The sequence below is a fragment of the Arvicanthis niloticus genome, chromosome 15 (genome assembly GCF_011762505.2).
Source record: "Arvicanthis niloticus isolate mArvNil1 chromosome 15, mArvNil1.pat.X, whole genome shotgun sequence".
In the NCBI taxonomy this organism is placed as follows: Eukaryota; Metazoa; Chordata; class Mammalia; order Rodentia; family Muridae; genus Arvicanthis; species Arvicanthis niloticus.
In genome coordinates, this window is record NC_047672.1 from 33,175,954 (window position 1) to 33,197,223 (window position 21,270).

General features: G+C 42.0%; 1 protein-coding gene across 7 annotated transcripts in view; it reads right to left on the minus strand.

Moving 5' to 3' along the window:
• Positions 1-21,270, minus strand: part of Ahcyl2 (adenosylhomocysteinase like 2) — a 157,205-nt gene that overhangs the window by 18,180 nt on the left and 117,755 nt on the right. For all 7 annotated transcript variants that reach the window (XM_034518996.2, XM_034518995.2, XM_076913593.1 and 4 more), the window contains 7 exons: positions 16,264-16,366; positions 14,467-14,561; positions 12,229-12,335; positions 9,870-9,986; positions 5,203-5,266; positions 4,658-4,746; positions 1,183-1,253 (listed from right to left, as the gene is read on the minus strand). In XM_034518996.2, coding sequence (XP_034374887.1) covers positions 1,183-1,253; positions 4,658-4,746; positions 5,203-5,266; positions 9,870-9,986; positions 12,229-12,335; positions 14,467-14,561; positions 16,264-16,366 — 646 coding nt within the window. The remainder of the gene's footprint in view (positions 1-1,182; positions 1,254-4,657; positions 4,747-5,202; positions 5,267-9,869; positions 9,987-12,228; positions 12,336-14,466; positions 14,562-16,263; positions 16,367-21,270) is intronic.

A 21,270-nucleotide genomic window follows, 5' to 3' on the forward strand; every position in this document is an offset into this window, starting at 1 on the left:
AAGAGAATTATAAAAGAAAACCAAAATGCCTGTGGTATGGTTTTAATATACAATTATAATAAGTTTCTCAATCTGAGAAAACTAGCCATTTCCAACATTTCTCCCTAAAATTAAAAACCTACCCCTAAAACTAAAATTCTGTTTTAAAATTAATGAAACAACTCCCATTTTTTCTAGCTATGAAGAATTTTGCTCTTTCCTTGTCTTAATTTATAGAGACTATACATACAGAAGCATATTTGCTTTTTGTTCTTTTGTTTGTTTTGGGGGACAGGGTCTCATTATGTAGCTCTGGCTGTCCTGGAACTCACTAAGTAGACCAGGCTGACCTCAAACTTAAAGAAAATCCTTCTGCCTCTACAACACTAGTCCTAGGATTAATGGCATGTGGCACCATACCCAGCCAAATATTTGCTTTTAGGATGAAACAAAAGATGGCAGGGCTGAGAATGGAGCTCAGTGGTGGAGTATGTATTCAGCATGCTTCTGTAATGATCACTGGCACGTACTCCTCTACCTTGTAGCTATGTCCTAAGAGGTTAAGGAAGGCAGAAACATAATAGCAAGAAAGGATGGAGAGAAACTTCGATTTAGGGATGACCTAAAGGTCTATTTAGAGCTCTAAACAGGAAAATATGAAAGAGATAGACTTTTTTTTTTGGTCTACTATTTCTGGTGCACATGAGTGCACCTGGTGTCTATGTGTTCCTGACTCCACAGTACTGAAATTATAAGTGTACACTACCATGCCTGGCTTTTTAAAAAGATTAGTTAGTTCATGTGTATGAATGTTTTGCCTGCCTGATTCATGTGTACTGCCTATATGTCTTACTCCCACAGTTAGAAGAGGATGTCAGATTACCTAGAACTGGAGTTATGGATGGTTGTGAGCAACCATGTGAGTACTAGGAATAGAACCTGGGTCCTTTGCAAGAGCTCTTCAACCACTGAGCCAACTCTCCAGTCCGCCATGCCTGACATTTTTCTATGGGTTCTTGGAATCAAATTCAGGTACTCATGTTTATTAAGGCAAGTATTTTACCAAATGAGCCAATCCTACTTCTCCAACCCCTTTCTCTCACTTTAATAGTTTGGGTTTATCCAGAATATTTTTAATCACCCCTCATTTGTTCCATGAAAGCATTCCCATGTCCCACCCCACTGGATACACCACAACCATACCTGTACAAGTAATAACAATGTCCACTTGTCGGATGACTTCATTTAGCTTCACTAGTCGAAATCCATCCATACTGCAGAAATAAAGGAGGAACAGTTAACTCAGCCAGCTGATGGGGAGGCCTCCCTTACATGCCTGCACGGAGCTCTTCAGGTAGTTACGGTGTCACTTCCAGGACAGCTGGAACGATTCCGGCCTGTTTATTTTGTTTGGTTTTTTAACACAGTGTCACTGTATAGTCCAGGCTGGCCTCAAACTCAGTATCCTCTAGCCTTTCCTCCAGCCTTTTGCTAGGATAACGGATATGTGTCACCACATCTGGCTTGGGCTATTCTTTAGCCAAAAATTCAAACCATTTCCCTAGTTTATACAGGAGAAATGTAAAAGATCCCTTTGCATCTTTGGAGCTATTTCTTCCTAATAATAGGGAGTCAAGCAAGGGCTACCATGAGATTCCCAAACTGAATTTATAGAAAATGACACATAGCCATTGGAACTATTCTCACTGAATCTGTTCTTCTAAGATCATTGATTACCTTCTGGAAAACATACACACACACCAAACAGGTCATTTTCTTAGTGCCTTATAATATTTGATTTCTATGCCACATTAAGCATAACTTGCCTTCTTTAAAGTCTAATTCCATACTTTTGTATAGTGCTGGGGATTGAATCCAGAACCTTGTACGTGCTAGGCAACTGTACCCCACTTGGCTACATTCTAAGGTGTTTCCCATATTTAAGGGATAGGATTCTTCACTGGACCCATCTCTGTTCTTTCAGTACCCATGCTTATTCTGCCTTTGGCTATAAATCACTACTCACATGATGGGCACCTCCCCCCCACCCCCATGCTGGGATTAGAACCCAGGCGTCCAGCAAACAAGGCAGAGCTCTTGTAGACCATTGGTCTACACTTCAGGTGTAGTTTGTATCTTAGCTTGCACACCTGTGGGACTTCATAGCCAAAGATTCCCTAGGAGGATCCTGAACTTGTTTGAACATAACCTCATTATCCTCTGCACAGCCTCATCTACTGTCCGTCTACCCTGAGCAACAGCGTTACTGTTAACCCAACTCTGTGAGCCAAGTAGTTGTTTCTTCCTAATTGAAATTGCAACCAAATCTTTTTGATTCCTTTTCTTAATTCCTTAAGATTCCTTGAATTTATGGCCTCATAGAACATTTTTGGTGGTTTTGAGACAGGGTCTGAACTTACTTTGTAGAACAAGCTAGCCTTAAATTTGAGGTAATTCTCTTCAGGTGCTGGGATTATAGATTTATGGGCTACTATGCCTAGTTCTGCCCCCTTTTATCCCTACATGCTGGTTTTGCTAAGGTCAGGTTAGCAATGCATGGCCCAATCTCACTGTCTCTAGGTTACATCTCTTAAAATCATTTTGCAGAGTGATTTCCCTAAGTGTAATTTTGAACATTTTATTTACATGTTTAAATACTCCAGGTTAAGACCTAAATTCTTATACTGATAAATGATTATATCATCATTTGATTCTAACCTCAGATATTACCATTTCCCAAGTTTGTCCAGTCTGTGAGCTCCTGAAATATGCTATGCTATCCTTTGTTTGAAGGCTATGCTCTTGTTCCTTGCATAGGACACATACTTTCAAACTGAGAGGGGGGGAAAAAAAAAAGAATAAAGAAAAAAACCAACCAACCAACCAAACAAACAAACAAACAAAACCCCAAACCCCAAAAACCCTACCCAAGTTTGAATACAGCCTTGCTGACATTCCTGTCTACAGTGCTTCAGTCTTCTGTTAAGACAGGTTTCCTATGCCCTTACAGCACTGCATGCTATTTACAGTGCTTCCGACACAGTGCAAGGGTTATCTGTGTTCTTTTCACAGCAGAGCCGTATCCCTCCATCTACTCTTCTCATTTACGCTCAGCATATAGCTTGTACAGCATATAGGCATATACGGTAAGTTACTGGTTTGCGGCTGTGAGACAATGTGAATGCACTGTCATCGGTGTCTTGTTCCAGTTTCTATACTGAAGAGACAGTACCAGAAAGGGGATGGTCCCTATGTACTGAAGCCAACTACAGAAAGCCAGTGACTCTACTGGAGAACTCTGCTTTGGCAGCTTATGGTTGGACTCTGTGAGTGGCAGGAGAGAGAGAACAGGCCTTATTCCAACCTTACTCTAGCTCAGTGTCCTTCTTCCAGAGGTTTAGTGGTAAACACTGCACAGAAAGTAAAAAATGTAGATATATACTACAGAAACTTGGACTTTTAGTGACCATGGTGTTTCTCATTCTGTGGATGATGGAAATAATCTTAGTAACAGTTACCACTTAGTGAGGGTCCATTCTGTGACTTAATTCTCACAATACTTTGAGGTAAGGATGATTATCTATATTTTATTTGCTTTATTTGACTATTATAGTGTTTAGTCAAGGTCTGACTATGTAGCCCTGGCTGGCCTGGAACTTACTATGTAGACCAGACTGGTCTTGAACTCAGAGATCCTTTTGTCTCTGTCTTCCAAATGCTGGGATTAAAGTTGTGCCCTGCTAGGATCCACATTTGAAAGAGGAAAAAGAAACTTAAAAATTTTAAGTTTAGATTTGAGCCTTAAGAATTATAAGAATACTACAAACACTTTCCCACACATTCTTCACACAGGAGTGAGTGGATTTCACTCAGTTTGGATTAGTTTAGTATTTTCTCCTAGTTAGATCTACATTATATGTTTTTGGGAGGACTACCACAGGTCTTTGCAAAGTATTATATCAGAAGTCTCTGACACAGCCTACTGCACTTCCCTCCCCTCTCTTCCTTCCTGCTGAAGACTGAACCCATGTCCAACCTAAGCACATGCTCTACCACTAAAGTGCACCCAATCTCTCTTCCTGGCAGGATCTCACTCTGTAGCCAAGGTCTTATTCTGTAACCAAGGCCAGGAAGTCACAATCTATTTGCCTCAGACTCAGGAATGCTAAGATTATAGGGCTGAACCTTAAAAACAAAATACTCTGTGTGTGTGTATGTGTATGCACGTGCACGTGTGCACGCTTGAGCATGTATGATGTGTGCGTGAAGGTAAGCACAGGCCAAGATACACCCATGGAGGTCAGAGGACAACTTTGTCAGAGACTGAATTTAGGTCATCAGGATTGCAAAGTAACCACTTAGTCTAGTAAACCATTTTTCTGTCCTGCCTTTTCTTTTTTGATCATAACTTCCAATGGGGTGGGGATTATACATGAAGAGAGACATTAATGGGATATTTATTTGTCCCTCAAACCAAAGCATTCCTTGTTACTACTTCAACAGGAATTCCAAATTCCCACTTATCTTGGAACAGAACTCCTTGACTTTTGCAAGACAGAAGCTTAGCGTTCCCTCAGCAGCTTCCCTGGGTGTGTGGGTGTAAGAGGCGGCATGGCAGCTCCATGGTGGAACTGCAGCCAGCCATGCAGAGGAGTGGCAGGCATCCGGTCATGCTTACCAGGCTTGCAGGGCACAGATGGGGTCAATTTCAGTCACATACACGATGGAACCCATGGCTTTCAGAGCAGCACAGCAACCCTTTCCCACCTGAGCAGGCAAAGAACACACACAATGAAGAGAGTCAATGAAAACTCACTTCTCAAAGCTTCTGGAAGCTTTGGAAGGGTACCCTCTATCTTCCCCTCAAAGTAGGTTTGCTGAATAGATTCATGCTTGGGGAAAACTAAGAAAAACAAATGCAGTTCATAAACAAATCCTGGCCCTGCTTAGCACATTCACATGCATGAGAACACCCACATTCACGATTTATAATCAAAACATAAGCTAAAAGAACATCACAAACAATGATGCTGGAACAAGTCAGAAAATCAACTTGAGAAAAAATACAAAGGGAAAAAGAAAGGCACTTAATTCAAGGCCCTCTAAAGTTATGTGTTCCCATCTGACATGGTGCACAAATATACTTCTGTCTGTACATAAAACTCTAGAACATTTTAATCGAAATACATTTAAACATCCAACAAGTAACAGGTTGAACTTTACCTCTCCATAGCCACAGACCACCACCTGCTTTCCACCAAACATCATATCTGTTGTCCTTTTAAGTCTGAGGGAAACAAAAACAAACCATACCATTCACTTAGAAAACACTTTCTTAGCTTTCTACATGATGCTCACGCTTTCATTTTTGAGGGAAAGCAATGCAGTCCGTATTTTGTCCCTCTAACGAGCGCTAGGTAAATGGGAGCCGTGCAGCTTCCCACTTTAATCTCCCTCTCATTCTTGGGAGTGGTGCAAGAGGATGTAGAATACACAGTAGCTTGTAAACAATAAAGCAACGTACACTTTTATACTTTGAATACATATGGGGAAAACAGAAAAGACACAAATAAGGAAACAGTAATTTTAATTTAGGAACTGACAGTTCTGACTGAATGGAAACATTACTTTGCCCTACTGTTTTAGGAATATACCGTAAGTAATGTGCTTAGCAGTATCAGAGTGGCCAGTTTGGTCTTACACTGACTCAATAGGGAAAGTAACGGACAACGGTGCAGAGAGGCTGTGGAATCTGCTGATGCTGACTTTATAGAAACTAAGCTTTCTGGGTTGATTTGGAGTAGAGATGTTCTACTTTTGTATCTTGTTCTCTATGAAACTGATCCTTGCTGTCTCCAGGATTTCTGGAAAGAATGTGTAGGAATGAGTTCTGGTTTCTCTTTGGGTATAATGAGATTACTTTTTCTGGGAATCTCAGTCAAGACAAAACAAAAACAAAAACAAAAACAAAAACAAAAAACAAAAAACAAAACAGAGTTTCAACTAAAATCCAGTCGATTTTGAGATACATGGTCTCTCCAAATACGTGTAAAACTTCCTACTTATTTATCTATTTACTTACCCCTTCTGATGCAAAGGGTCTGTAAATGCCCACAAAAAAGTAAGAATCCTATTTTTAAAAAATGGTTTGGTAGCTCCCCAGCACTGATACAGCTGCACGCACCTTGATGAAGTTCATTTAGTGTGAGGGCACGTCTTTCTCTCTGAAGAGCTAAGTCTGGTGAGGAACACCACACTCACAAGTCTGTCACAGAGTAGCAGAGTGGTTTTGCAGTGGCTAGCACAGCCAGGAGAACCAAAGGATTTATTTCTAAGTCTCCTTTCCTTTGACTACTTTTCTGAAACTTTTCCTCATCCCTCTCTTTGTAACTACACATAGCTGTGGTGGTCTGGAAACTTCCTTCACACCGCTCCCCTGCAAATGACAACCAGGCTGTAGACATGAGTTAGTGATTTTCCTGTGTTCGGAGGATTTTCCTCAAGGATAAAGGACAAAAGAGACTTCACTCAAGGAAGGACTGGGGGTAATAGCAAGCTACCTGGTGCTATTTAGGAATCATGGCAACTCTTTGAACTCCTCTTTGATTTTTCTAGCTCCACAACCCTAGGAGAGCTAAAACATGATCTACTCTACAATGTGAAAATCCTAGCTGAGCTCCTTTGGAGCTTTGGGGGAATTTTTTCTTCTTCCTCAAGTGGAATCTTAGTCAGCAATATACAAGGAGGAGCTGGCAGAGCTTCCTGATGCCTGTGTGATGGTGAATTGTGACTGACAACTTGAGGGGACTTAGAATCACCATGGTAGCAAACCTCTGGACATATCTTTGAGGGAGTTTCTAGATTAGGTTAAGTGATGTAGGAAGACCCTCAGCATAGGCAGTATTACTCAGTGGATAGAAGTCCTGGACCAAATAAACAGAGAAAGCATCATCTTCATCTCTTTCATCCACATCCATCTTTGCTTTCTGACTATGGATGCAATGTGATCAGCAGCCTCCAGCTCTTCCTGTCATGACTTCCTGTCATGATTCTGCCCTAAATAACCCTCCCTATGTTGCTTTTGTCAGGTATTTGTTCCTAGCAACATGTAAAGGTACGAATACAGCAAGTAACTATCTCAGAACTATAGAAGATTAAATATTAATACCTTTCTTGAGTGGATGTTCTCTTAGCCCAAGTGACTGGCCACTCTGCTGCCCCTCCTTTTCTTTCTGGTTTTGTGAGACAGGATCTTATGTAGCACAACCTGGCCTCAATTTTATTATATAAGAAAGAATACTCAATTCACCTCCTTAGCCTCTTGAGTGTTGGGATTACGGATGTGAGCCACCATGCCTGGTTTCTACCGCAGGTTTCTTTGGAGCAGTTTTCATCTCTCTTGCTCTCATCTCTACTGAGAGAACAATTGCCCTTGGCCCAATTGCAGTCTGGCACTGTCTGCAGGTACCAATGAGCTCGTACTGCTTAGCAGGTTTAGATAAACAGCCCAGGTCCCTGCTCCTCACTATACAATTTCACTGTAGCCCTCATTCTGCTGCTTGTACACTCTTATGCACTCATGTACACCACAGTACAAGCTTAAGACTGTTCCTTATCGAGGGAGTGACTATGGTGGGAGGGACACTACCCATTTTTATGAAACAGTAGAGTTCTCTTCATGCATCTTTTACTTATCCTGGTATAGGTCAACTTTAGGTTCACATATCTGGTACTTGAAAAGTCTAAAAGATAATTGTGGGTAGATAAGTATTTTAATGAAATATATACAAGTTACTAATACTGTGGTCAGAATTGAGGTATCTGTCACAATGACCCTTACATGAGGATACTCCATGGCTGACTACTGAGCTAAGAATTTATGAAAATGTTCAGTCTATGTAATACTATTGTCTCCATAGTAATTCAGTAGGTAACAATAGTTATAATGTGAACAGAAAAAAAGAAAGAAAGAAAACCCAATAAAACCTCCCCTAGATTCTTACTGAATCCAAAAACAGAATCCTAAATACATGAAGTTCTAGACAGATAAGCAAGGGGCTGGGTTTGGTTGCACATGCCTGTTTTAAAGTATGATGAAGGCAGAACTGTGCTATTGAGGCCAGACTGGGCTATGTATCAAGTTCCAGGTCAGCTGTGTGTACACAGGGAAATACCATCCTGACTTTTCTTTTAAAAAAAGGAGAAAGGTAACAACTCTGAACAACTTGCCCTGTCTTATTAACTCTCACAATAACTCATGAAGTAGGTCATACAGTTACTATTTTACAGAGGAGGGAATATGTGAGAAGGGTGAGCAAGGAATTACAGTTAATGAATAGGTAACGGGAGCAGCATTTACACTGAGGTCTTTCTGGATCCGGTGCCCTTGCTGTCCCTGCACACGCTCAACAGTTAGGAATGTGGTCCACAGGACCTTTCCTCATTTTCTCTATTAACCCATATGTGACAGAAACATTGAATTCGGCATATTCTAAGCTATCTGATTGTTTTACTTAGAAACTTACTTGAGGGCTGTGATTTGGATCTAGAATTCTCCCAAAGGTTCATATAAAATAAAGGTGTGGCTCCTCAGCTCACTTTACTAAAATGTGTTGAAAACTGTAAGAGATCAAGTCTAGTGGGAGGCGTTCCTGAAGGGGTAGAGGGGACCTGCGCCTTCCTTGCTCTTTTCTTACATCTCAGAAGCAAACGACTTTGCTTCATCACACGATCCTGACTAACCACACATTGCTTCACTGCACGCCCCAAAGCAAACATGGCCATCTGCCCACAGACCAACACCTGTAAAACTCTGAGCCAAAATCCAGCTCTGACTTTCAACAGTTGAGTATCATCTCAGGTATGAGCCACACCAGTGGAACGCTGCCTGCACTCGGGGTCTTCCTAACAGCAGTGCAGGAACGCTGCCTGCACTCGGGGTCTTCCTAACAGCAGCGCAGGAACGCTGCCTGCACTCGGGGTCTTCCTAACAGCAGCGCAGGAACGCTGCCTGCACTCGGGGTCTTCCTAACAGCAGCGCAGGAACGCTGCCTGCACTCGGGGTCTTCCTAACAGCAGCGCAGGAACGCTGCCTGCACTCGGGGTCTTCCTAACAGCAGCGCAGGAACGCTGCCTGCACTCGGGGTCTTCCTAACAGCAGCGCAGGAACGCTGCCTGCACTCGGGGTCTTCCTAACAGCAATGAAGGAATGCCAGGACACAAGGGCGGAGAAAGGGCGAGTGCTGTCAGATCTGTAACTCTCACAGAGCAGAAAACAGAAGAAATGCTTCTGGGAGTTCATTCTTTCCTCCTACAAGTTTCTAGATAGTCAAGAAATTCTATGACAATAATAACATGAGAATTATATGGTATGTTATGGGAACCATGATCTGAAATAGGACCATCTGAAATCTTTCACAATCATTGTTATGCCATTTTAATAGCACAAACTATGAACTCTGCTTACCAATAGCAGATAATCTCTTTTTTTAAAAAAAATTTTGTTTACTTTTATGTTATGAGTGCTTTGTCTGCATGTTTGTGTACTATGTGTGCCTGGTACCTGAGGAGACCAAAACAGGGCTCCAGATCTCCTGAGTCTGGAATTATAGACAGCTGTGAGCTGTCATGTGGATACTGGGAATCAAACACAGGTCTGCTGGAAGAGGAGCCAGGACTCTTAATCACTGAGCCAAGTCTCCAGCCCTAGTCTAATATTCTAAGTGAAAGAGATTTTCTTGTAATGGTAAGTGATAGCAACCGAGCTGTGGTTTACACAGGCCTGGGTGTGATGTGGTGAAACATGAAACAGTTCCAGAAATAACTAAAACCAAAGATTCTGGAACCGTAAGGCAATAACCCAAGATCATCTCAAAGATAATGGACATTACCCGTCAAGAATAGATTCACGGCAACAGTAGAGGTTATCAAATTTCTGTTTAGTGACTGAGTCATTGACGTTCATGGCTGGAACACACAGCTTCCCAGCTTTAGACAGTTGGTACAGCCTGGGAAGGAAAGAGGCAAGAAGAACATAAAACAACCAGACATTACAATCTACTATTGATTTTATGTCTGATCTCTGAAATATATCGATGGATTGAGTATGAAAGCAAAGATATAACTAATCCATCCTACATGACAGATACAGAGAAGCAGATAATGTATTTCTAGAGGCTGTATACAGCTTGGCAATAAAGCTCATATTAAAAAACCAATATAAAGAAAATCTTTGGTCCAACTGTGTTTCAAGATCTTAAAAAATTCTGAGACAGGGTCTCACTGTGGAATGCTGGCTGGCCTGGAACTCACAGAGATCCACTGGCCTGTGTTGGCATCAAAAGCATGCACTAACATGCCCATTGCAAGACTGAGAGAGACTTTAGAATAAAGTTACTAGCTTTATTTTATGTGTGTGAGTGTTTACTTGAATGTATGCATGTTAAAGGCATGGGTGCCTGGTGCCTGTGGAGGCCTGAAGAGAGTGTTAGATCTTCTGGAACTCAGTAACCAATGCTGTGAGATGCCAGGTGGATCCTGGGAACCAAACCTGAGTCCTCTGCAAATGTAGCAAGAGCTGTTAAACTACTGAGCAATCTCTTCCACCTTCACATAAATTTTATATCCCTTTTAATAAAAAAAGAAGTAATGTTGGGGCCAGAGAAGTGGCTCAGTGGTTGAGAGTGTTTTCTGCTCTTCCAAAGGCCCATCCATGTTGATCCTATCAAGTGGCTTGGAATCACCTGTCACTCCAGCTTCAGGAAATCTAATGCCCTCTTCTGACCTCCATGGTCACCCACAAACATAGCATACATTCACACAAGCACATACATACACATAAATAAAAACAAAAAGTAAATCTTAAAAAATAGCTTTAAAAGAATGAATTTTAAGCAATACTTTAAAAATCCAGCATAACCATACTATTAGTAGTAGTTTCAAATTTGTAACAACAATACACAAACCCATAAAATGCATAGCTATACATACGTGAGTTTAAAAACTAAGTCCATTAAAAAGGAGAAGTATTTGTTTTATTAAAAATTCACCTCCTGGGGCTAGTGATGAGGCTCAGAGGGTAAGGGCTCTGCCAAATCTGACATTCTGAGCTCAATTTGTAGCACCAATATGGTGGAAAGAATGGACTAATTTCCACAAGTTGTCTTTTCTTGTCGTATCTACATTTGTGACATGCATGTATGTGAGAATGCATGTACACATATATAAATTTAAATGTAGCCCATTTTAAGAATCAGAAGGTTGTTGTAAGCTATAGTTTTTTTTTTGTTGTTGTTGTTAGCTTTTTACTTTTATATGCATTGGTGCTTTCCCTGCATGTGTGTCTGTGTGAAGGCATTGACAGTTGTGAGCTGCCATGTGTGTACTGGGAATTGAACCTGGGTCCTTTGGAAGAGCAGCCAGTGCTCCTAGCCACTAAGCCATCTCTCCAGCCCCAAGCTATAGTTTTCTTTTTTCCCCCCACTTCCCTTCTCTCTCTCACTCTGGCCCCACTCGCTCTGGCCCAAAGGTTTTTATTTTATTTATTATATGTAAGTACACTGTAGCTGTCATTAGACACACCTTAAAAGGGCATCAGATCCCATTATAGATGGTTGTGAGCCACCATGTGGTTGCTGGGATTTGAACTCATGACCTCTGGAAGAGCAGTCAGTGCTCTTAACCACTGAGCTATCTCACCAGCCCCCCAAGCTATAGTTTTATATGTTCAAAATGATTAGAAAACATTAAAGCAGCCATGGTGGAATGCTTTGAGCGTGAAAGGTTTTTTGTTTTGTTTTTTTAATGCATTCAAGTCTTTATTGGTGAATAAGACTAACAGGAATGATTCTAGTTTTATCCAAGGAATACTTTGTGATGGAACCCAAAGCCCTTGCTTGCAGTCTGTGAGAGAGGACAAAGGTTATTATCTACTGTGGGTCTCTAGCACAGAACAGTACCTGGATTATTGTAGTAGTTCAATAAATATTTACTGAATGAACTAAACATGTCCAAAGAGCAAGCAGTCACGCACCACAGCGACAAGAAAACATGAGGACCCCACCTGCTTCTCCATCTGAGCTGCTCACCATTTTAGGTTTGCAATTTGTGTTGCTAATTCAAATAAGTGACTAGCCTTAGACTTGTTACCTTATAGAAGAGCTCCAATTTTCACCATAATGTAATGTGTGTTCTACAGACATGGGATCATAAGATTCTATATGTAAGTTAGGGATGACTGTTAAATCTTACCTATGGACTCCAGTAACACTCTCCTCGACTATGCCTTTGATTTTCTTAAACATGTTGGGATACTTTTTATAAATCCAGTGAGTAAGATCTCCTCCATCATCCAATATCTGCAACAGAAGCATCAGGACTGTCATTTGTCTTGCTGAAGGCAAAGGCTTCAGGGTCTCTCAGGGTACTGTACCACAATTCCTAATTACCAATGTACAGGTACTTATAAATTTCCATATATTTATGAAAAGTACCTTAAAGCCTGAGTAAATACAATAACCTACAAATAAAAGAGTCATTGTACTATAAGAAAAGAGAAGAGGAGAAAGGCCAACTCTAAGTCTCTCTGTCAGAAGACCCTACATTATCTACATTATTAAACCATATTACAATGTATGATTATCTTATGGATAATCAGATCAGGAGGCCACCGAGACCTCTAGTTCTCGAATATACTGCAGATCTTTAGAAAACTCAATTCTAGCTGCTGATTTTAGTACTTTAAATACATTCAGCTAAGGTTTAAATAAAAGGACAGATAATTAGTCTCCCTCTCAGAACAATGGCTTTTAAACCTGAAGTTGTTAAGCCTTTACTTCTCCTAAAGCACAGGCACTCTCCCACCCAATGTCTCAGGCAGCGCTGAGGTTTTGCCTAGCTCAACCTCGCACTCTGTATAAGCCAAATTAAAAATAACCAGGGAACCGTGCAGCATGTAGGTGTATAAGCATGCCTCTGAACAGCTCATCACTATTTCAAGTTGGGATTAAAGATAAATACAATGCTGTGCCCACTGGAGCTTCCATCAGCAGTGGAAGGTTTCTGAATTGTAAGTCAGGCACAAGGCAGTGGCATATCAGCCCTTCAGGACTGTTAAAAGAGCTCATCAGGACTTTTCCAAATTGTTACACCTCTCCTGGACTGTCGCCGAAGAACTTAGTCATCCTCTGTTGGCATGCATCTTCTTTAAACTTCCAGGATATCAACACTAAAGTATCAAAAATGCCATCCTGAATCCCAGGGCACACAAAACACCCAACCTCTGGTCTATCATTTGATCTTTGCTTCTGCTCCTACTATTAATATACTTTGTTTGACTCAATCAAATCTTGATTGAGGGTAGGGACCAAGGCAGAACTCTCATTAGAACTCAGCCTTGCTACACACTAATAGAACCCCTAAGAACCCATGTTCCCAAGAAACCCAAAAGAGGGGCCAGGGATACAGACCCCAGTTTCAATCCCACTGTTACTCCCCCTCTAGCCCTACTTTCTACCTTATCTTTTGAGACAGTATCCTAACCTGGAGCTTACTATTTGGGTTAGACTAGCTGACCATGGAGCCCCAGGGCTCTTTCTTTTTCTTAATCTGCGACCTCCTCCCCAGCCCTTGGTGCTGTAATGTGCTTTTATTTGAATGCTACGGGTCCTAACTCAGCTCCTCACATTTGGGCAGCAAGCCTTTATCCAATGAACCATCTCTCCCGCTTGACCTGTAACTCTTGATCCTCCTGCTGGGACTGATTATAGGCATGCATTACTACACCTGGCTTACGCAGTGCTGGGGATAAAATCCAGGACTTCATACAGGCCAGGCAAATACTCTACCAACTGAGCTATATCCCAGCGCCTTCTTTCCCCTTTAAACCAAGGTATCTGGCATGAGCGAGGAGTTGCTATTCATAGTATTTATTTAAAGACTGCAGCCTATAAACTCCCTGTGCTATCCTACTGCAGAAAGTTCTTGACCTCAGATAATCCTCTTCTTCCTGAGGCTATAACGTGAGGAAAAGTCACAGGTCTTGCCTGATGAGTCCTATTCTATGAGGCAACAGTTCCTCTGATCCTTGTACTGTCTTCACTAACTTTTCTAGCAGCTGTGCTGGCTCCACAGATTGTAAAGGCTCAGGGTACAATGCCATAGACTCTGTGTTCATGACTATAAAATTAGCTTTATACCCAAGAGACATGCACTCTGCCTCCTATCATCCTTATTATCTGTCAGTCAGACTCCCTCTTCGTCACCCAAAATTGCCGGAATGAACTGACTCATCTTATATCATCTCCTCCCTCCTCAAGCCAGCACTTGGTGCCATGTGACCTGGACCACAGGCATCAGCAGAAGCTGAACACCTGGGTACATTAGACAGAAATGGATCCACTTTCTTTTCTTTTTACTGGGAAACCCAGACCCAGTCTTTCCCACCATTAGCCCTCTCCTCATGAACGGCAATCACAGAATCTGACCTACCATGTTTGGCTGCCAGCCCTCCACATTCACGCATCTGTCAATGCACCACCAAAAGTCATCTTCTGACTCTCCTTTCCAGGCAAAGACAGGAAACCCTAAAAATAATCAAAAGAACAAAGGAAAACTATTAAATGGTACAAAAGGGCCAATCCCAAATTTTAACAAGGAAGTGCTAACTTCGGCCAATTACAACCTTTTTCATTTTGCTGTATTCTTTGGATTAACTTCTTTCACTGATTAATACTGCCTTCAAGTTCCCTTATCCATACATTCCCTGTAGTAGCTATTCATCTCTTCTTGGCTCAAAGGACAAGTAGCAAGAATGTGAGAGTTGCTAAAAATAGGACTATTGGAGGGTCAAGAAGGAACCAGAAATGCGTTCTTAGTCCATTAAAGCTGGCAGTCTCAGCATCTCCCAAGACCACTTGTTTTTCTTCTGTCAGGAACTCCACATGCTTCACTGGGAAGCTCTCGTATTCTTACCTACTAAAGTGCTTGTTCCACATCACAGCCCAGTTAAGTGTCAAGCCCACTGTGCAGGCTGCTTAACTTAGCTGGGTGAGAACCAAATGAACCTGAAGTTTCTAATCCATTTAACCCACTAAGCCAGTGCTCTACCACTGAACTTCATTCCTAGCTCTACTCATTCATTCATTCACTCATTCATTCACTCATTCTTTATCATGTAGGTAGTTTTGAGACAACATCTCACCATGGAGTCCAGGCCAGCCTCAAACCTCTAGCCATTCTGATATCTCAGCCTTCTGAGGGCTGTTATTGCAGGTGTGAGCCATGGCTCTGATTGCAGGTATGGGCCATGATCCCCAACTTTCTTTTTGAAAACTTTTATTTTGAGACAAGATTTACTAAGTTTCCCAAGCAAGTCCTGAACTATGGTCCTTTGGCCTCAATCTTCTTTGTAGCTGGGAATGACAGGAATATGTCACCATGCCTGGTCTGCAATATGGGTTTTTAAGCAGTTATGGATTTTTATCATTTATTTAATTATGTTATCTTCTCTATCACAATATAACATTGTGAGAGCAAAGATATTTTTAATTATCTCTTAGAGTCAGTAGTCATTTGCTAGGAAAAAAAGACAAAGAAATGAATGTCTACTTATAATTAAGTGGATATATACTTAATACTTTTATAACTTTCTATCGTATATAAGGAGTAAAGTTTTGTAAATTAATTCAATCACTAATAACATGCCAAAAGTGCTAGCAGCAGGAGAGAGATGTCTGTTCTGTAAACTTTTCCTGGTATTTCCCAAGAGCTCAGAAGTAGTTTTGGTACCAAACTGTGTATTACACAGAGGGAAAAGAGAAAGCTGACAGAATCCAAATTTTTCTTTCTTTTGTCCTTCAAGCATTAGTGGACTCTGTAATCAATTAATCTGCCAGGCCAAATCCTTTTTACTGCTGAAGTAGACAAACTAAACATTAAAGCAGGGCAAGCCACTTACTGGAAAACCTGCAGGGCCACAAACTATGGCTCAGGTGTTACATATTACCTTAGTGGTGGGTGAGTAGTAGGCTCACCGGTAGGCTCTTCATGAAGAAGTGTGACTACTAGAACATGAGACACAGGCAGCTATTTGTCAACTGTAAAAACCAGTTAACTAAATCATGTTTGACTAAAGAAGCCCTCAAAGAGAACAAATTCATTGACAGGATCCATTTCTTCAAAGGCAAGATGCCTTACGGGTCAATCTTCCTTAAAGATTTACATTGAAACACTAAAACTTCTTGAAGACTTATCTTAGATAAAGACAGAACAAAACCCAGCGCTTACCACTTTCTGCGAGAGCAGCAGCCACTTCATTGAGAGTGGAGTAGATGTTGCAGGCAGCCCATCGGCACTGTGCACCCAGAGCACCCAGAGTCTCCATAAGTACCTGTGTTAGAGTGGGGAGATAACCAAGCCTGCATCAGACAGCTGCTCAAGACTTAGTTTACCTGTGTTAAAGACAAGTCTCAGGTAGCCAGGCACTCTTGTTCCCCCTCCTTCCATTTCTCAAGTGTTGTGATTACAGGCATGTGCCCTACTCCTGGCTACGTTTGTATCTTTAATGATCCAATACATCAAGAGTAAACTAGGCCAAGTTTTTCAAGTTGTATTTTACAGAACATCTTCAGTATTTTCAACACAGGGCAGAGGAGCAGGCTCCAGTAAGACTCTATACTTTCCCCAATAAGAATTAAGAATTTCAGAGAGAAAAATTTTTTTTTACAAAATACAGACATACAGTTTTTGGTTCTGTTTTAGATACATAAGACAAGACAGTGCCAACATGAAAAGACTACATAGAGTTGGGGATGCAGAGTGTTTGCCTCATACACAGGAAACCCTAGTTCAGATTCCTAGCACCTAATTGAAAAGGCATAGTGCACTGCACAGGCCTGGAATCCAGCACTGGTGGAGGGAAAATAATCAGATGTTCAAGGTCATCCCTAAAAGTCCCTGATGTTGACTGGGATTGTTTCATTTTTGGCAAAGCATGGAAGGAAATGGTGGTTGCATGTATAAGGGTAAGAAAATTTTGCTAAAATTTAAATTAAAGGCTAAATATAGAAAGAAAGTGTGTAATTTGGAATTTTGCGTTGCTCCAACTAGACACAGCTTCCATACTCACAGGCAAGGACCTTTCCAGGAGTACCTGTCCAGTACTCACAAGAAAAGCTAGAGTCAAGAGGCTGATTGCCAATATACTAGTCGCTCTCACAGGAAGCAAAAGCCTTAAGTAACAGAAGTAACAATCATGCCTTCAGTAAGAGCCATGCAAAGACTCTTCATGGGGAGAGAGATTTGCAGGGACTGTCCTGAGCCCAGGGTAGGGCACTGTAATACTAAAGATACATTACTTCTCTCTTTCTCCACAAAAGATGAGAAAATATCTTCTGCCAGACCTACCAACTAAAACATAAAAAACAAAAAAAAAAAAAAAAAAAAAAAAAAACCCAAAAACTAGCTGCTATAGAAAGCAATGGGGATACTAGAAAATTCCTCCCCTCACAGATGCTTGCTTAGTACTGACTGGATCAGAAGATTCAAGACTGACTTACTTTCACCAAAAAGGCTAGCCCTACCACAAAGCAACAGTCTATGAATACAGGTAGGGAAGGCCCCTAAGGAAACTCCTCTGTGGCAGACAGGTGTTCAAGTAGCCGAAAGCTGATGGCAAAGCAGAAAACACCAGGAAAAGCCCTTCAACAACCTATAATATGTCTGAGTAACCTATAATCTTCAGCCCACTGCTGAAGAAATGTGAAGCCTTATAGTGCTCAATCCAGCTCAAATTCCAGGCAGTTCATGACTCTGATGGAAATGAAAACCCCATCAAAGTTTTCCAAGATGTGAAAACAAAAGTTGGAAGTTCATTTGCCTAGCATGCTTGAAGCGTTGGATTGGAAGTTAGGTGTGATGGCACCTGCCTGTAATCCCAGCACTCAAGAGGAAAAAGAACTAGAAATTCAAGGTCATCCTTAGCTACATGGTGAGTTCAAATTCAAGGGCAGCTTGGTTTAAGTAAGGCTGTCTCAAAAAGCAAAACAAATAAAAACTACGATTAATAACAAGTGTTTATGTTAATAATAAAGATAACTATTCACAAAGAGGGAAGTTTACAAGGAGAGGTGATAACTATAAAAATAAGTCAAATACAAAGTCAGAAACAAACAAACAAAATCACAACATAATGAAAAATGGTGTAAGGTTCTGAGAATCCTTATAAACAGTCTTTCCAGATTGGGCACTTTCAAGGACAAAGCCAGTCACCTTAAAGACAGCAGAATAGAAATCACAAACTAAAACACAAAGAGAAAAGTGTTGGGAGCTGACTTTAAGCAGAAAGCGGCTGGCTAGATCAACTTTGCAGCCATCTGGAACCATATACCCTGATGAAAGACTTGGTTTTCAAAAGCCTATAACAGCTGAAGCACACTCTGATAAATATATTGTTTACCCCACATAGCTTGTTTTGCTGTTTAGTAACCCCAGCTGTATGGTGTACGTGGTAAAATGTTTTCACCTGTGTTCTTGTATTTGTGCTTATAAATACCCAGGATTTCCTTGTAAGATGTGGTGTAGTAGTGGAGGTGTAGTAGTGGTGGTGTAGTAGTGGAGGTGTAGTAGTGGTGGTGGTGTAGTAGTGGTGGTGTAGTAGTGGTGGTGTAGTAGTGGAGGTGTAGTAGTGGTGGTGTAGTAGTGGTGGTGTAGTAGTGGAGGTGTAGTAGTGGTGGTGGTGTAGTAGTGGTGGTGTAGTAGTGGTGGTGTAGTAGTGGAGGTGTAGTAGTGGTGGTGTAGTAGTGGAGGTGTAGTAGTGGTGGTGGTGTAGTAGTGGAGGTGTAGTAGTGGTGGTGTAGTAGTGGAGGTGTAGTAGTGGTGGTGTAGTAGTGGAGGTGTAGTAGTGGTGGTGTAGTAGTGGAGGTGTAGTAGTGGTGGTGTAGTAGTGGAGGTGTAGTAGTGGTGGTGTAGTAGTGGTGGTGTAGTAGTGGTGGTGTAGTAGTGGTGGTGTAGTAGTGGTGGTGTAGTAGTGGTGGTGTAGTAGTGGTGGTGTAGTAGTGGTGGTGTAGTAGTGGTGGTGTAGTAGTGGTGGTGTAGTAGTGGAGGTGTAGTAGTGGAGGTGTAGTAGTGGTGGTGTAGTAGTGGAGGTGTAGTAGTGGTGGTGGTGTAGTAGTGGTGGTGTAGTAGTGGTGGTGTAGTAGTGGTGGTGTAGTAGTGGAGGTGTAGTAGTGGAGGTGTAGTAGTGGTGGTGTAGTAGTGGAGGTGTAGTAGTGGTGGTGGTGTAGTAGTGGTGGTGTAGTAGTGGAGGTGTAGTAGTGGTGGTGTAGTAGTGGAGGTGTAGTAGTGGTGGTGTAGTAGTGGAGGTGTAGTAGTGGTGGTGTAGTAGTGGTGGTGTAGTAGTGGTGGTGTAGTAGTGGTGGTGTAGTAGTGGAGGTGTAGTAGTGGTGGTGTAGTAGTGGTGGTGTAGTAGTGGTGGTGTAGTAGTGGTGGTATAGTAGTGGTGGTGTAGTAGTGGAGGTGTAGTAGTGGAGGTGTAGTAGTGGTGGTGTAGTAGTGGAGGTGTAGTAGTGGTGGTGGTGTAGTAGTGGTGGTGTAGTAGTGGTGGTGTAGTAGTGGAGGTGTAGTAGTGGAGGTGTAGTAGTGGTGGTGTAGTAGTGGAGGTGTAGTAGTGGTGGTGGTGTAGTAGTGGTGGTGTAGTAGTGGAGGTGTAGTAGTGGTGGTGGTGTAGTAGTGGTGGTGTAGTAGTGGAGGTGTAGTAGTGGTGGTGTAGTAGTGGAGGTGTAGTAGTGGTGGTGGTGTAGTAGTGGTGGTGTAGTAGTGGTGGTGTAGTAGTGGAGGTGTAGTAGTGGTGGTGGTGTAGTAGTGGTGGTGTAGTAGTGGTGGTGTAGTAGTGGAGGTGTAGTAGTGGTGGTGGTGTAGTAGTGGTGGTGTAGTAGTGGTGGTGTAGTAGTGGAGGTGTAGTAGTGGTGGTGGTGTAGTAGTGGTGGTGTAGTAGTGGTGGTGTAGTAGTGGAGGTGTAGTAGTGGTGGTGGTGTAGTAGTGGTGGTGTAGTAGTGGTGGTGTAGTAGTGGAGGTGTAGTAGTGGTGGTGTAGTAGTGGAGGTGTAGTAGTGGTGGTGTAGTAGTGGTGGTGTAGTAGTGGAGGTGTAGTAGTGGTGGTGTAGTAGTGGTGGTGTAGTAGTGGTGGTGTAGTAGTGGAGTAGGGTGCTATAGTGTGTGGTGTAGTGGTGGTGTAGTAGAGTAGGAATTGTGTGTGTTGAAGACAGTAAAGGAGACTTGACTACAGATCCTCTGGATTGTTTTCCATTCTTCGAGTTTCTCTCCCTTCTTCCCCCCTCTCTCTCTCTTGCTAGACCCCAATCTGTGGACAGAGCAGGCCGCAACAGAAAAGGAGAGTAGAAAAAACAAACAAACAAACAAACAAACAAAAAAACCAAACAGAACAGACCACCCAAGATGAATGGGATCTTATCAAATGATCCTACAAGTGTCACTGAAGTTCCCAAAAGCAAAGATGGAGAGAACAGGGCAAAGCAAATCCATTTAGAGTTAGTGAACAGTCATTTTCCAAAATTAACGAAAGAGGATCCAGGAACAATAGCTGAGCAGTGCCAAGATCCAGTCAAAGTAGCCCTTGTGAGCTCCTTTAAATATGTCTTATTCCAAGGCGTGTATGTTCTGAGAAGGGTAGATAGGAGAGATCATCATGTACCAGAAACAAGGAAATACCCGAGGGATGAAAAGAAAGGGCCAAAAGACAAAGACAACGCCTGAGACATAACTCAGTCAGTAAAGTGCTTGCCTTGCAAGCATGAGGACCCGAGTTTGGTCTCCAGAATTTTCATATAAAACAAAATTTTTGCCTGCTTGGAGAGCACCAGGCTAGTGAAGAGACCCTGTTTCAAAAAACAAAGTAGATAACTACTAGGGAAGATGACGCCTGGTGTTATTCTCTGACCTCCATACCCGTGTACACACAGGCACATGTGCACACACAGACTCAGACACACAGAGACAAATTTTAAAGTGGGCTAGAGGGATATCTCATTAGGTAAAGTGCAAGAAGGACCTTAGTATGGATGCCCAGCATGCATGAAAAAGCTGGCACAGAGGACTGTGCCTGTAATCCCAATGGTGTATGCCTGTATTCCTGCACTGAGAGGTGTTGACAGGGGGGGCCCTGAGGCTTGCTGGCCAGTTAGCCAGCTGTTCTAGCCAAATCTAGCTCTAGGTTACAGTTGGAGTCTGCCTCAAAAAAATAAGATGGCATGTGACTGAGGAAGACAACTGAGTTAGA